The sequence below is a fragment of the Sugiyamaella lignohabitans genome, chromosome D, assembly GCF_001640025.1.
Source record: "Sugiyamaella lignohabitans strain CBS 10342 chromosome D, complete sequence".
Taxonomy (NCBI): domain Eukaryota; kingdom Fungi; phylum Ascomycota; class Dipodascomycetes; order Dipodascales; family Trichomonascaceae; genus Sugiyamaella; species Sugiyamaella lignohabitans.
Window position 1 is genome coordinate 2148455 of NC_031673.1, and position 14162 is coordinate 2162616.

General features: G+C 47.5%; 4 protein-coding genes across 4 annotated transcripts; 3 read left to right on the forward strand and 1 right to left on the reverse strand.

Annotated features, from left to right (window-relative positions):
• Window positions 1–4455: 4455 nt before the first annotated feature.
• MEF1 (Mef1p) lies at window positions 4456–6753 on the forward strand (the record flags this gene model as incomplete). The annotated part of the gene is made up of 1 exon (XM_018882434.1): window positions 4456–6753. One exon carries the CDS (start codon window positions 4456–4458, stop codon window positions 6751–6753), a length of 2298 nt encoding a protein of 765 aa, XP_018736810.1.
• Window positions 6754–7285: 532 nt separating this feature from the next.
• Window positions 7286–10147, forward strand: APL3 (Apl3p; the record flags this gene model as incomplete). The annotated part of the gene is made up of 1 exon (XM_018882435.1): window positions 7286–10147. The coding sequence occupies one exon, from the start codon at window positions 7286–7288 to the stop codon at window positions 10145–10147; it is 2862 nt and encodes a 953-aa protein (XP_018736811.1).
• A 225-nt stretch (window positions 10148–10372) lies between these two features.
• On the reverse strand, window positions 10373–11200 carry AWJ20_5304 (uncharacterized protein; the record flags this gene model as incomplete). Its single annotated transcript, XM_018882436.1, has 1 exon — window positions 10373–11200. The coding sequence occupies one exon, from the start codon at window positions 11198–11200 to the stop codon at window positions 10373–10375; it is 828 nt and encodes a 275-aa protein (XP_018736812.1).
• A 645-nt stretch (window positions 11201–11845) lies between these two features.
• IST2 (Ist2p) lies at window positions 11846–14044 on the forward strand (the record flags this gene model as incomplete). The annotated part of the gene is made up of 1 exon (XM_018882437.1): window positions 11846–14044. One exon carries the CDS (start codon window positions 11846–11848, stop codon window positions 14042–14044), a length of 2199 nt encoding a protein of 732 aa, XP_018736813.1.
• Window positions 14045–14162: the final 118 nt, after the last annotated feature.

Consider the following 14162-nt stretch of genomic DNA (forward strand, 5'->3'; position numbering starts at 1 on the left):
GGGCAGTGCTGGGCTGGTCGCTGTAGAGTTAGCTGTTAGTGGGGTGAGCTATAAACTGTGGTGTGAGCTGTAAACTGTGGTGTGAGCTGGCTGTTAGCTACTGAGTGAGCTGTTAGTTTAACTAGTGATTGAGACTGTGGTGTGAGCTGCTGTTAATCTATTGACTGGCTGCCTGGCTAGCGGGCTGTTGCCAGCAGCAGCTGCTGCTGCTGCCGGCTAGGCCGCTGGCTAGTCTGAGCTATAATTGTACCTCAACCTATAGTCTAACCGGTCTGATCCCTACCTGACTAGCTGCTAAAAGCTAGCAAATCCATGCTGACGTTATCAGCCAGCATAACGTGCAAACCCAACTGACTATTGGCACTCTATTGGCACTCCATGCCAAAAATAATTGCTTTTCAGATAGTGTTTGTAATATTTTTTGCACTTGCTTTTTCCTCTGCACTGTCTCTCAGCTATGCATGCTGTTTTGGGATATGACTGATGCATGCTACCAGTTAAGCCAGTTCACCGGTCCTAAAGGTGAAATATTCTTGTTACCCCTGTATTTATTTGGCATGCTGCCGATTGCATTTCAAATAAATATTAACCTGTTTCCTGGCGGAATTTATTTGTTGAAATAAAAAAACTGAAACTGATAAGAAAAACCAACAAATTCAATATCACTTTTTTTTTTTTCCACTTCTACTTTTTATTCATTAGACCTAGTACCACTGTAAGGTGTTGCTGCTACTGCTGTTACTGAGACTTTGATTAGTACTGCTATCTCACTTTACCATAGTGATAGTGATACGATATTGATATTGATATTGACATTGACATTACTACGACAACTGCTATTTCTTTCCATCGATAGCAATTCTGAGGCTGGTTCTCTTTTATTTACTTGACTTTTGTTTAAACTGGCCCTGATTCTATCACTGCCACTGCCTCCCACTGGTACCGGTACTCATACTCGTATTCCTAGTCATACAATTACTCAGCTCACCTCACTCATACAATTCAATTACGCATACAACTGCTGACATTAGCACTCCTACTACTATTCCTACTACCCTCTCATTCACGTGCTGTGCTATTCACATAACATATTGGTTATTTGTTTTCATACAGCAGTATCACCTCTACTGTTTCTAGAATCCCTGCCCCACACCTTCTTACCTCATTGCCACAACTAATCGCATTTCTTTCACTGTCATCATTTAGCATCAACCTTTTCTGTGTTAGCTTTTCATTCCTCTTGGATCAACCTTATTCGATTTAAACTTTTTGAGCTGTCATTGCACGCTCGAATCTTGTCCAGATATTTTTTTTATTTAATGGGTGTTCTTATCATCCCTAGCACTGCTACCTCTACCAGTACTACCACTAGTCACTCCTTTTCTTACAACAACACTCCACAAAACACCTCACACACTTCTAAAATGACTGCTCCTACTCAGGCATTCCCTTCATTCTGCACCGTTTGCGATGTCCAATTGGGTCCTGGTTGTGCGTCTCAGATCTACTGTAGCGAACAGTGCAGAGATAAGGACTCGTCAGCCACTGTATCTGAGTCGTCTTCTTCTGTTCCTTCGCATTGGTATGATTCTTTTACCAACACTGACATTGAGCCCGAACCGGTTTTCGGTCTGGGTCTGATTGACGAAGAGTCCACTGAGTATCTTAACACCAAGAGCTCTGTTCCTTCTCTAGAAGACTCACGAGCATCAATCTCGTCATATTCATCATATGGCCCACCATCAGCTCGCAGCTCGCTGTCAAATCCACATACCGGAGATCATCGCCATCGTCAAACTCTATACTCTCCACAATCACCATGGTTCGAACATGACTCTATTGATACCCTGTCATCGTCTGTACCTATTAGCACCAAACGAACACATAGACACAAACGCAACTCGTCGGTCGCTACCAACACCATCTCGCCTCTGTTTGACTCGTTTTCTTTTGAAAAGAAAAACGACGATGACTTTGCTTCTCACCTGACTGCATTAGACAACGACATCTCGGACTCGTACTACGACGACTCAATGGCTGTGCCAGTACGTCCTCGTCGCCATTCGCTTTACATCAAAACCGGAATGCACCTGTACACGGGCACCTCGTCGCGACGGGCCTCGTTCCAAGAACACTGCCACGCCACTCCTACCATCGCCTGTCCTGAAATCATGCTGCCCTCATACTGCGACTCTCCACGGTCCATTGGCCTAGTGCTTCCACCTCCACCACCACCCAAAAAACCCGCGACCCAACTGGGCTATGACCTACCCAAACTAAAACCCATGTCGCCCCCTCTGGACCCCATTTCCGACAAAAAACTAATTTATTAACTCGACTCCATCCTGCCCTTCCTTGTACAGACCCCAGGCATGTTTTTTATTTATTTTTTTTACATATTACAATATATATGATGGGTATTATCGGGAGACAGACTGCCTCCGGCGGCTGGGGCTCCGCCCCAGACCCTGGTTGCTCCTGCTTCGCAGGAGTTTTTTTCGTCGCTCGCATGGTTGAAGTGGACGAAGCGGGCTAGTGTCGCTACCAACGTGTTAGGATACCTTAGCTGCCGGAGAACAGCGCTAATCGGATCGAAACCGGTCTGGAGACAACGCTCTGGCCCGCTAGCACGACGATCGAGCTCAGTTTCCCCTGATGCAGACCGTTGCTGTCAAAGATCGAGAAACAATGCCCCGTCTAGACAGCATATCAGCGATCGCCATGCACCGTGAACAAAGGTCGCTGGTACCTTGCACGACTCCAGATCCAGACAACCAGCTTCTTCGACCACCCATTCCGTTGGGGAAACGGTCCGCACATCACGCTAGCCAGTCCAATCTCGCCGAAACACCGCCCCAACCTCTCGAGCGAAGCTCGAGCAACCAGGGTCTGGGGCGGAGCCCCAGCCGCCGGAGGCAGTCCCCCCTCCAAAATATCCAATATATTCAAGTAAATAGTAGCAGCAAAGGCTGATGGTTTGTCTTAGAAGTAGTGGGCCCATGTCGACTGGACGATATAAGCAGTGATGCCCAAACTCATCGAGGTGATGGTGGGTGTTTTGCTCGAGCCGGGAGCCGATGTGGTGGCCAGGTCGTAGTAGGGCCAGCAGCTGTTTTTGCCTGCTAAAACCAGAGGAACGAGGTGTCGGACCACCAGACCGGAAAGCGGATTTTCTGCAACCAGGTTCCCGATTCGATAGACTACGATGGAGGTGTCGTTGTTAGTTTGCACCACGGCCCGCTGTTTGCTTCCTGTATGGGGAACGAACTTGACGGGAATGTCCAGATTACTCATCAGATCGTTTTCCATAGCCAGGTAATGCTCCAAACTGATTCCCGAACGAGCGTTTTCAGAACAAGTGGCTCTTAGTGAACTTCGTTTTTGAAGTATTTGCGTGTCTTGTGGAGTGGACGCTCTTTTATTGAAAGATAGAAGCGACGATGCCATAGTGGCAATTTTTGGACGGGCTGGGTCTGACGAGTTGGAATTCTCCTGTTTTCGAAGCATTGCTCCGACTACCAGGTGTGTACAATTGCTCAGACGAGTGTCCTTGTCGTTATACCCAAGACCACCTCCGACAATTATATCCAGCACGATCCTGCTCTCACTGGTATTTGCGAACTGGAGCGCTTCAACCATTCTCCCCTCGTCTAAAAACTGCTGAACAAGCAACTCCCGAGGACAATTGACTGGCTGGTACCCCGGCATACCGCAACTGTTATCCATTCTCAATCCCAACACGCCCTCAGGACACTCGAGCTCGCTAATGGCCGGCAATCCCACAAACCCTCCTCGGCCCATTCTCGGCCCCTCATGAAACACCAGACTCACTACCGGCTCACAAACAAACAAAATCAACACACAAACCCTCAACAGAGCGAACAATCCCATTTTCGGCACGGTTCACAAACCACACCTCTCCCTCCACTCCTGATATCCCCCCGGTTTCCATAATCCAGGGTCTTCGATTATGCATCTGCACATTAGGGTCCGGGGTGCGTGCCTCCGGCGGCTGGGGCTCCGCCCCAGACCCCGCTGCTCCTCTCGCTGCGCTCGAGTCGGGCATGGGGGGTCCCTGCTCAGGGCGATTCAGGGGGAAGTGCCTGACTGGGGTGTCGTTTTTGTATGGTGAGGATGCCTCAAAACCGGAATTTCCCGTACTGACCAGGTTCCCTCGCCCTCAGGGACCCCCCTACGCCCGACTCGAGCGCAGCGAGAGGAGCAGCGGGGTCTGGGGCGGAGCCCCAGCCGCCGGAGGCAGGCCCCCCTGATCAGCGGACCCTGTTCCGTTTGCAGACCCGTCACCCCCTGAGTTTTATGCACGAGTTTATTATCAGCAGCGATCGCGCGGCTAGCGTGCAGAGGTGAAAAATTTCGGATGATGGGCGTTTTGGCAGGACCGAGCTGCTTAGTCGAGGTTTGTTAGAGGGCCTGGGCGTGTGAATTTTTGGAACGATGAGACTGAGAGTTGGCGGACCGCTGGCTGTTGTCGGACGACCAGTTGTGAAATCGGTTTTGCCTCGAGTTGGCGCCGCGAAATGGGTTTCGTGTCGTATGAACTCGACTGCTCCTGCATCATATGATGAAGAGAAGGGCATTCTCGACGAACTGGCTAAACAGAAAATCCAAAGTGATGATTTGAAACGACTCCAGGGAATGAGAAATATCGGTATCTCGGCACATATTGATTCGGGTAAGACCACGTTTACTGAACGTGTTTTGTACTACACAGGCCGGATCAAGGCCATTCACGAGGTCCGTGGTCGTGATAATGTCGGTGCCAAGATGGATTCCATGGCCTTAGAACGTGAAAAGGGTATCACTATTCAATCGGCAGCCACTTTCTGTGACTGGGAAAAAACCGAGGTCGATGGATCACAGTCGAATTACCATTTCAATTTAATTGATACTCCTGGTCACATTGATTTCACTATTGAGGTGGAACGTGCTTTGAGAGTGTTGGATGGTGCTGTTTTGGTTGTTTGTGCCGTGTCGGGTGTTCAATCGCAAACTATTACTGTAGACCGTCAAATGCGTAGATATAATGTTCCTCGCGTCACTTTTGTGAACAAGATGGATCGTATGGGTGCTAATCCTTGGAAGGCCATTGAACAGATCAACAGTAAACTGCGAATTGCTGCTGCTGCTGTGCAAGTTCCTATTGGATCTGAGGATTCTCTTGCTGGTGTTGTTGACTTGATTCACGAACGTGCTTTAATTCACAAGGGTAAACAGGGTGAAACTATTGAAGTTGGTCCTGTTCCTGAAGAGTTGAAGGAACTGGTTGCTGAAAAGAGAGAATTGTTGATTGAGACTCTTGCTGATGTAGACGATGAAATTGCTAATATCTATTTGGAAGAAAAGACTCCTACACCTGAAGAGATCATTGCTGGTATTCGTAGAGCTACTATTGCTCGTAAGTTCACTCCTGTACTTATGGGATCTGCTTTGGCTAATAGAGGTGTTCAACCTGTTCTCGATGCTGTGTGTGATTACTTGCCTAATCCCAGTCAAGTGTTGAACACCGGTCTTGATATCGAGCAAGAGGAGAAACCAGTTCACTTGGCATCTTCTCAGAACTCGCCTTTTGTTGGTTTGGCTTTCAAGCTGGAAGAGGGTAAATACGGCCAATTGACTTATATCCGTGTGTATCAAGGTAAATTGAAAAAGGGCATGTACATCACAAATGTTCGTACTGGTAAGAAGACAAAGCTTGCTCGTTTGGCTCGTATGCATTCCGATGAGATGGAAGATATTGACGAGGCCGGAGCTGGTGAGATCTGTGCTACTTTTGGCGTCGACTGTTCTTCTGGAGACACCTTTTCCGACGGTAATAGTAAAATCACCATGACCTCGATGTACGTTCCCGATCCTGTTATTTCGCTTTCCATCACCCCTAAGAGCAAAGATTCGCCCAACTTTTCTAAAGCCATCAACCGTTTCCAAAAGGAAGATCCTACATTCACTGTCAAGTTCGACGGTGAGTCGAAAGAGACTATTATTTCTGGAATGGGTGAACTTCACTTGGAAATCTATGTTGAGAGAATGAAGCGTGAATACGGTGTTGAGTGTGTCACTGGTAAGCCCCAAGTCGCGTACCGTGAGACCGTCACACTTCCTGCTACTTTTGACTTTACACATAAGAAGCAATCTGGTGGTGCTGGTCAATATGCCAAGGTCATGGGAGAGTTATCTGCTACTAACAACGAGTCCAACGATTTCAGCACCGCTATTGTAGGAGGTAAGATTCCCGAGAAGTTCCTGTTTGCGTGTCAAAAGGGATTTGAGGACGCTGTTGAGAAGGGACCTCTTATCGGCCACAAGGTGCTTGGTGTGAAGATGCTCATCAACGATGGTGCTGTTCACGTTGTGGATTCCAGTGAAATGGCTTTCAGAACCGCCACCATGGGTGCCTTTAAAGACGCATTCATGAAGGGTCAACCGACCATTCTCGAGCCCATTATGGATGTATCCATCACCGCACCCTCAGAGTTCCAAAGCAACATCATCGGCCTGCTGAACAAGCGAATGGCCATGATCAACGACACCGAAATCGGTACCGACGAGTTCACCATCTCGGCCGAATGTTCGCTCAACTCCATGTTTGGCTTCGCGACCCACCTCCGAGCTGCCACCCAAGGCAAGGGCGAGTTCTCACTCGAGTTCAAGCACTACGCCCCCGCACCCATTCCTCTCCAAAAAGAGCTAATAGCCGAGTACGAGAAAAAACAGAAGGAAAAGGACAAGAAATAGTCCTCCTCTCCATGTAAATACTGTAAATAATAATCACTGATAGACTTCACACGTGGTGTGGGGGTCTGCCTCCGGCGGCTGGGGCTCCGCCCCAGACCCTGGTTGCTCCTGCTTCGCAGGAGTTTGTGCTGGGATCCCTGAAGAAACGACTCGAGCGAAGCGAGAGGAGCCACGGGGTCTGGGGCAGAGCCCCAGCCGCCGGAGGCACATCCCCTTTACCCCTGAGAAGTCACGTGATGGAAAGAGAACGAGGAAGTGCAGGAAGTTCGCAAACGTGTTTTGTCACTTGTCCTCAGAGAATAGCACATTTTGGCAGAGTGATTCGGGTTCGGCGGATTTGGCGGAACCGGATTTTTTTGTATTGGACAGTCGGCGTTGTTTGGCGGTGCTTGTGAATTGTTAGGATTGAGCAGAATTGGGCTCCGAAGCATGTTTTTGGCGGTCTAAAAGTCGCTCTGTACACGGATAGCTTCTGCAGTTTAGAGGAGCGCGGAGTTTGTATTTATCGGATTTATTATAAAATTTTTTCAAAATGTCACAGCCTATGAAAGGACTTGTGCAGTTCATTGCGGACTTGCGGAATGCGCGAGCCCGTGAAGTGGAGGTGAAAAGGGTCAATGCCGAGCTGGCCAACATTCGGACCAAGTTTCGCGACCCGAATCTAAATGGATACAACAAGAAAAAGTATATCAGCAAACTGATATATATGTATATTTTGGGTTATGAGATCGATATTGGTCATGTTGAGAGCGTCAGTTTACTGTCATCGACTAAATATTCCGAGAAACAGATAGGATATCTCGCAATTAGTCTGATGCTGAATGAAAACGACAGTTTACTGGACATGGTGGTCAATAGTGCTCGAAAGGATTTAGAGAGTTTGGATGAAATGCATACATGTTTAGCATTGAACTGTATCGCGACAGTAGGGGGGCGGTCAATTGGCGATGCCCTGTCCAACGACATTTTCAAACTGCTGATATCACCAACATCACCTGATTTCGTTAGGAAGAAAGCGGCTCTTACAATGTTGAGACTGTATCGGAAAAACCCCAATATTATAATGCCTGGGTGGGCAGACCGAATTGTTGCATTGCTTGACCACGAGGATCTGGGTGTCGCGACGTCGGTAGTGTCATTAGTAATCGCACTTGTTCAGGACAATCCAGAGGATTTTAAAATGTCGTATGGCAAGGCAGTAAGAAGATTACAGGCATTAGTATTTCAGAAAGAGTATTCTCCGGATTATGTGTATTACGAGGTGCCTGCTCCATGGCTGTTTATTAAATTATTCCGATTGCTTCAGTATTATCCTCCTACGACAGATGAGGCAGTAGAAGCAGCCATTCGCAAGGTTATTTTCAAGGTCGTTGACATGAATGCGGTGCCAGTAGAAAATATCCAGCAGAACAATGCACAAAATGCCGTGTTGTTTGAAGTGATCAATCTTGCTATTCATCTCGAGGTAGATGCTATATTACTGGATCGAATTGTAGATGCGTTAGGCAAGTTCCTCAAATCGAGCGAAACAAATGTTCGATACTTGTCACTTAATGCCATGGCCATTCTGGCTGCTCGATACGATACTGTACCTATTAGAAAACATATTCCTGCTGTGGTGAAATTCTTGCGAGACAAGGATATCTCGATTCGTCGAAAGGCAGTCGACCTTCTCTACTGTCTTTGCGACGGTACAAATGTCATTACTATAGTAGGAGAACTACTTAAATATCTCCAGTCGGCGGATTTCGCGCTTCGCGAGGAAATGGTTATCAGAATAGCTATTTTGGCCGAAAAGTATGCTACCGAATACCAATGGTATGTGGATACCAGCTTGCGACTGATTGCTATTGCTGGTAATCATGTCAGTGACGAGGTATGGACAAGAGTTATCCAGATTGTTGTTAATAATGAGGGCCTTCAAGTATACGCAGCACGAACTGTGTGTTCATATCTCAAACAACCCAATTGTAACGAAACCATGGTTAAAGTGGGTGGATATATCTTGGGTGAATATGGTCATCTGATAGCCGACGATCCAGGCCATTCGCCTATTGAACAGTTTTTGCTGCTGCACGATAAGTTTCCAAACTGTTCGTCGTTCACACGAGGTATCTTGCTGACAACATATGTGAAATTCGTCAACTTGTTTGTAGAAATCAAGCCTCAACTGGTACAAGTGTTTGAGTTCCACTCTACATCGATTGATTCAGAGCTTCAACAGCGAGCTTGTGAGTACTTGCGAATCGTCAACTCGCCCAACCCGACTTTATTACCAACTGTATGGGACGAGATGCCACCGTTCCCAGAGAGAACATCAGCATTGCTGACCCGGTTGCATCAGAAACACGTTATTTCCGAAGACAAACGAGTATGGGCACTGGGCAACAAACAAGCCCAAGTCGAGCGTGCTGCACTTAATCTTGATCAGAGAGGCAGTGCCAATTTACTATCGACACCACCAACCGGAGCACATGCTGTTAATGGAGATCAAAACGGAACTGCAGAATTCAAAGGAAATGGGCTTGTTCCTGCTGCCACTGGGGCTGCTGGAAGATCAGGAGCACCACCACCTCCACCCGTACCAAGAAAAGGATCAGGTTCTACTGCAACAACTGGAAAAACCGAACCTCTGCTGTCATCCAACTGGGAAGAAGGGTATCGAAACCACCTGTCGTCAGTCAGTGGAATCTTCTATGAAGACTCACTCATCCAAATCGGACTCAAGTCTGAATACCGGCGTCATCTGGGCTGTGTCATTCTATACTTTAAAAATATCTCTGGAACGACTCTACAGTCATTATCTGTTGATCTGTCGAACCCAGCTGGAAACGATAAACTGAGTATAGCTACCAAAAACTTCCCGGAATCGACGATTCCACATAACGGGTCAACACAACAAGTGATCGTGATTGAAGCCAAGCAACCGTTTGAAGAATCACCACTAATCAAGATCACATACCTCGCAGGAACATTAAAAGTGCTGAACCTGAAATTGCCAGTGGTGATTGAAAAGTTTATGGAACCAGCCAATCTCAATGCCGACGAGTATTTCAAGCGATGGAACCAGATCGGAGGTGCACCACGCGAGGCACAAAAAGTGTTTAAAAACATTTCAGCATCCAGTGCCGACGGACAACTGGCACGAACTGCCGAAGACGATGCCAAAATCGTGTCGGGAATGCACTGGAGCATCCTCCGAGGAGTCGACAAAAATCCTGCCAACTTCATCGGCGGCTCAGTGCTCCACACGTCTGCCGGCGGCAATTTCGGCTGTCTTCTCCGCCTCGAGCCTGACAACGATAAAGTCATGTACCGCGTCACGGTCCGCGCCACCAACGAGGCTCTCCCCAGCATCCTGGCCAAGAACCTTACCATGGCCTACCAATTATGAACAGCTTGTAACGGAAAATAACAACAAATTTAATGCCTTCCGGCCTGCCTCCGGCGGCTGGGGCTCCGCCCCAGACCCCGTAGCTCCTGCTTCGCAGGAGATTTCGCTGAGACTGGAGACGTAAACGACTCGAGCGAAGCGAGAGGAGCCACGGGGTCTGGGGCAGAGCCCCAGCCGCCGGAGGCACACCCACCCCGTCTCAAAATGCAGAAGATGTATTATTTTTCACGAGGACTGTTTGATCTCGTCTTTGGTTTTTCGGCTTCCGAAGATCGAGCTGCCGACCCGGACGTTGGTTGAGCCCTGGGAAATGGCTTCGACGAAGTCGTTGCTCATGCCCATGCTCAGTTCGAGAGGACTACTCGTGCCGATGGCAGACTGAACTTGGGTTCGAATATCGACGAGTTTTTGGAAATCCTGGTTGGGTTCGCCGCTGGTGGAACTGGCAAGTGAGCCAATGGTCATTAGACCCTGTAGTTTGAGATGTGGACATTCTTTGATGATGTGTTGTGCTAAAGCAATGATCTCTTGAGGATCGAGCAGTCCGCTTTTCTGTTCTTCTCCACTGGTATTGATTTGTAGGAATACATTAATCGGATTGGCAGATTCAAGACTTGATCGTGCGTTATTCAGTTTATTGGCTTTAGAAACACTGTCCAGGGTCTCAATGGCATTCAGATTGGCAATTGGTCCTAACACTTTACATTTGTTGGTCTGCAACGAGCCAATGAAATGCCATTGGATATCTTTTGGTAGTGCCTCGACCTTGTCTGTCAGTTCCTGGACATAATTCTCGCCAAAATGTCTATGACCAGCGTCATATAAAACCTGGATATCCTCAGCAGGCTTATATTTCGACACCGCTACCAGCCGGGGCACTGGCACCCCGTGTTTCGCAGCCTCCTGCTCAATTCGAGCAACAACCGCTTTGTAGTTCGAAACAAGCTCTTCGGATCTTGTCACTGAAGCCATTGTTCTCCAACTTGCAATTCTAACTCTGTAATTACCACACGTGAAACGAACTCCACAACTCCACAGTCCAGTTCTCAGCATTGGAACATCAAAATCACCCGCTGATCTCGCTCCCTGAAATCAACTCTTCCAGGCCGGGTAACTGGACCCTGCGTCTCGTCTCAGGGGGTCATTCTAGGTCGGGGGTATGCCTCCGGCGGCTGGGGCTGCGCCCCAGACCCCACTGCTCCTCTCGCTGCGCTCGAGTCGGGCGTTGGGGTGCCAGCAGACTCCCGCGAAGCACGAGCAAAGGGGTCTGGGGCAGAGCCCCAGCTGCCCGCGAGGCCGATCAGGGTCCACTTCTCTCCTGCGAAGCAGGAGCAACCAGGGTCTGGGGCGGAGCCCCAGCCGCCGGAGGCACACCCCGGCCCCAAAATCCCCGGTCACACCCTTAGGTCTTAGAGTGAGAAAGGTTTAGAGTTGAGATTAGGAGAGGTGTCTGCCGATATTACCCGTGGACAGTGTCGGGTGCAGGTGGTGGTGGTTCCCCGATAAATAAATTGCTTCAGGGCGTGGATGCGTTTAACGTGCATTCTCCGCGATCCACCGCATTTCACACGTACTTCTCTCAGCAGCGTTCGTTCAGTGGGTTTTGTGACCTTTTTTTTTTTGGAAAAAAGAATAGCTTTTTGAAACGGTTGTTTGGCTTTTCTTCACGTGGTCATTGTATTTTGTGGAAGTGCGAAAATGGCGTCTGCTCAACCTGAAGCACGCGTCCAGCTTCCTGAGAAGACTGGTGTCTCCACGGCGGCCAGTGGTGCTGATGCCGGTGGGTCTGAAAAATCCCATATCGATCTCAAGGGTGTCGAGGAGATTCGTCCTGATTACGCAATCCAGATTTCTCTTACCAATTCCAAACCTAAAGATTTGGCCAATATCGAGAAACTGACTTCGGCCTTGGCTTCAGTTGGTCTTTATTCACAGGTCCGTCAGGGCAATCTTGGTAAATCTCTTATTCTTGTTAAAGCCAGTACTAAATCTGTTTCTGAAAGATCAGTTAAATCATTGGTCAAGGACTGGCTTCATGAGATTCCTACTCCTTCAATTGATAGTGCTCATACTGATGGGGCCTTGGAACTGTCTGAATCTCTTAGTCCTTCTGATAGATTAAGAATCATCTATGATGCTATTACCAATCCACCCGAAGACGGTGGTGCGGGAGTTCGTCCTCATTTGGGCGAATGGTCGTTTGTTGATAGTATTTTTGCCCTTCAGGATTCGGCATTGAACCGGGAATGGCTCAAACGTCTTTCTAAGCAATGGATCATTAGAGATAGCGAGCTGGATTTCATCCAGAAACAGTTCGGTGAGAAGATCGCGCTTTATTTTGGATTTTTACAATTCTATTTCCTGTGGTCTCTTGTCCCAGCAGTTGTTGGTATTATCACTCAGAACTTTTTAGGTGCTTATTCAACTGTTTATGCTGTTATCAATCTTGTATGGGGACTTTCGTTTGTTGAAGCATGGAAACGACGTGAAGAACAATTATCAATTCGTTGGGGTGTTAAAGGAACAAGTGCTATTGAAGTTCGTAGACTGGAATTCCAGCCTGATAGTACTATTCCAGATCCTATTACTGGTGAGTTGCGTCCTTATTACGCCAGCTGGAAACGGATCTTGAAGCAAGTTTCGTTTATTCCATTTGCACTTACGTTTATCCTCGTGTTAGTTGCTTTCCAGTCGTCCGTATTTGTGATTGAGATTTTCCTCACTCAAATTTATAGTGGTCCTTTCAAGCAATTCCTTGCTTTTGTTCCCACTATTCTGCTTGCCGGATGTACTCCTCAAATTTCCGCCATTTATACATTTATTGCCAAGAAATTGAACGCTTTTGAGAATCACGAGACTGAAGAGTCGTATGAACTGGCCTATACTCAGAAGCAATTTATTTTCAACTTTTTTGTTTCCTACATGGGCCTCTTCTTGACTGCTTATGTCTATCTTCCTTTTGGTCACCTTATTATTCCTCACCTGGATTCGCTCCGTCAGCTTCTACATTTCCATGCTGGTCAGGAGATTCCTATTACTGACGCGTTCGAACTCAATAAACATAGACTCCACCAGCAAGTTATCTACTTTGCTATTACCGCCCAAGTTGTTTCTTTTGCAATGGAGACGGTTGTTCCCTATGTCAAGAGAATTGTATTTGGTTATATCACCAAGTACACCACCGGTGAGGTTATTTTTGATGATGCTCCCGAGGAAGCCAAGTTCTTGTCTCAAGTGCGTACTCAAGCTGACCTTCCCGATTACGACGTGCAAGAGGATTACCGTCAAATGGTTGTCCAATTTGGTTACACCATTTTGTTCTCGCCAGTGTGGGCTTATTCTCCTTTGGCCTCGTCTATCAACGTGTGGTTCCAAATCCGTGGTGATGCTGCCAAGATTTGTCTCGATGGAAGAAGACCCGTGCCTAGAAGAGCTGAAACTATTGGACCCTGGTTGGGCAACTTGTCGTTTTTGACCTGGTTGTCAAGTTTGACCACTGCCTCGATCATTGCCATGTACTCTGCTCTTAGTAACCATACCGATTCTCTGCTCACTGTGGTTGACGAAAAAGCACACCACCATCCTATTGTTCAAGCTAAGCCCTGGACTATTTTGGCAGTTATTCTTATCTCTGAACATGGCTTCTTTGCTGCTCGTTCTCTCATCAGCGCCATTGTAAAGAGCATTCCTACTAAGGAAGGTTTTGAGGCTGGAAAGAACAGATACGACTTGCGCAAACGTCACTTGAAGAGTGAAGAGATTATCAACGCCAACGTCGTCAGTGAGACAAACCCAGTCGAAAATGAGTGGAAATCTGTCTCTAAGAGAGAGCTATCCGACCAGATTGAAAAGGCCTTGATCCCTCCAAAGACTCTTAAGGACAAGAAGAATCAATAAATATTAAATGTTGATGGGACTATAAACATAAGCATAGAGGAAAAAGAAGACGATATGCAGTAAACTAGAAAATAGGAACAAAAATAATAAAAATACATTTTATATATTATATCTTGCA